This window comes from Hipposideros armiger, unplaced genomic scaffold (genome assembly GCF_001890085.2).
Source record: "Hipposideros armiger isolate ML-2016 unplaced genomic scaffold, ASM189008v1 scaffold_14, whole genome shotgun sequence".
In the NCBI taxonomy this organism is placed as follows: domain Eukaryota; kingdom Metazoa; phylum Chordata; class Mammalia; order Chiroptera; family Hipposideridae; genus Hipposideros; species Hipposideros armiger.
Genome location: NW_017731364.1, coordinates 2,000,772 through 2,002,694, shown reverse-complemented (window position 1 = coordinate 2,002,694; position 1,923 = coordinate 2,000,772). Strand labels below are relative to the sequence as shown.

At 44.6% G+C, this 1,923-nt stretch overlaps 1 protein-coding gene across 1 annotated transcript in view; it reads left to right on the top strand.

Moving 5' to 3' along the window:
• Window positions 1–412, top strand: part of PARL (presenilin associated rhomboid like) — a 45,918-nt gene extending 45,506 nt beyond the window's left edge. Inside the window, exon 10 of the mRNA XM_019623691.1 lies at window positions 87–412. Coding sequence (XP_019479236.1) covers window positions 87–198 — 112 coding nt within the window. The 3' untranslated portion in view covers window positions 199–412. The remainder of the gene's footprint in view (window positions 1–86) is intronic.
• Window positions 413–1,923: the final 1,511 nt, after the last annotated feature.

The window sequence follows — 1,923 nt, the reverse complement described above, 5'->3', positions numbered from 1 at the left end:
AAAGTCAGTTATCATCATGGCACTGATTACCATTTGTATGTCATACTGTTTGAATGTCGGACCTGCTTTGTTTTTCTTTTCCGCAGATGGTATATTACTTATGGTCATGAACTCATTTGGAAGAACAGGGAGCCACTAGTGAAAATTTGGCACGAAATGAGGACTAACAGCCCCAAAAAAGGAGGTGGCTCTAAGTAAAACTGGGGTTGGACGATACTGGTGCCTCTGGTCCATGGTGCCTGAAAGCCCCAGGAACACGTCGGCCTGGGGTGACCACAGCTTTGCTCCTGCCTGGAAGACACCCAGCACCTGGCTTGCTCAGTGTTTTAAACTATGTCCTCAGTCCATGTCTTATTAGAAAGTGAATTATGACAACGTTGTGAAATAAAGGTTTATATCTCTAGTTTGTAAATAGGGTGTGTGTCTCCTTTGCAGAGCACCAAAGCTGCCTTGGTATCTAATTACATGTGAAAGTTTGAGCCATGAACCTGGCAGAGTAGAGTGCACTGGGAAAGACCTGATTGAAACTTGGAGGCACTGGGCTTTGCACATTGGCCCTCTAGCATCTTTGCTAAACATTTACTCTTACCTACCTACCCCTTTCCTGGGTTAATAAACAGGTAAAAGTTAAGAGTATCCTCTCTCTGGCATGGTCTGAAACAACTGCAGAGTTTTCTAGATTTTCCCAAGAAAGGTAATTTTTCTGGTAGTGAGTGACATATACAAAAAGCTATTTTTAGTTTTTTGCTCTCTAGGTTAAAATTGTAGCTTAATTAAGACCTAGAAGGACGTGTCTTGGATAAATTCAAACTTGAATCTGAGTCTAATTGCATCTTATGTTTGAAGCTGTCCATCCTTTGAATTGAAGCATCTTACTGAAATAGCAGACACTGGTCATCATAACAGCTGCACTGTCATGGAACTAACTTGCCCTCGTGATTGAGAATTATTTCTAGGAAATGTAATTTGAGAATCTTAAGTTTTTCTTGAGCAGGTTACAGGAGAGTTTTTAGTCTTTTAGTGGCCTCAAAAGATTACACCACATCTTGCACCTTGTCCTGGAGAGGAGTGAAGGCTGGGCTTGCCAGGTGCTGGGCACGGAGCGTTGGGCTTTATGAAAAGCAACGAGAGTCGTGCCCACCTCACAGTGTTGAATGGCAGCCTATACCCAGCACATAGGAATTGTCTAGGATTTAGCATTTCTCTAAATCTTTTCCCCACCATGCACACTCTACTGTGAAGTACAGTTATTCTTACCAGGCAGAGGATTCTATTCTAAACCAATGTCCCTTCCAGGAGAGAGATTTTTTTTTAACCCAGTCCTTATTTTGGCAGTAAGGACCGAGGGCAGTTGTGTGTGGGGCCTGCCCCAGGTCACACTGCTGTGCTTTGACATTTCTGAGTACACGATGCAAACAACCCTGTGACATACAGATGAGGCAAGAAGTGTTATTCAGAGATGGGATGGGAGGCTGAGATGACATGAACATTCCATATGGGGTCCAAAATGAAATTCACATCTTGCCGGGGGCAGACCAAGAAAACAGTCTGGAGACATGTTTCTTCCTGCTTTGTGATAGTTAAGGAAGAAGCATTTAGAAGGTCAAGTCCCTAAAGCACTTCTCTGTCCATCTCTTGTTGCTGGAGACTTTGAACAGGTAAGGTACCATCTTCCCCAGGAGAGGCCTTGGAGGTCAGTGCCCACTCTGGAAGCACAAGCCTGCCTGTCCACAGCGTTGGCAATTGTTCCTACTCTCCTGTTTGCCAACTCGGGTATTTTACTGTCTCATTTTGGCTTCTGTGCTAACAATTGTTAACCCCCCATGGCTGTCCTCTTGGCTCATGTGCCTCTCAGGCTGTGCCATCTCCTCTGGCCTCTTAAGTGTGGCATCCCCAAGAATGCACCCTTAGCTGCTGTCTTGT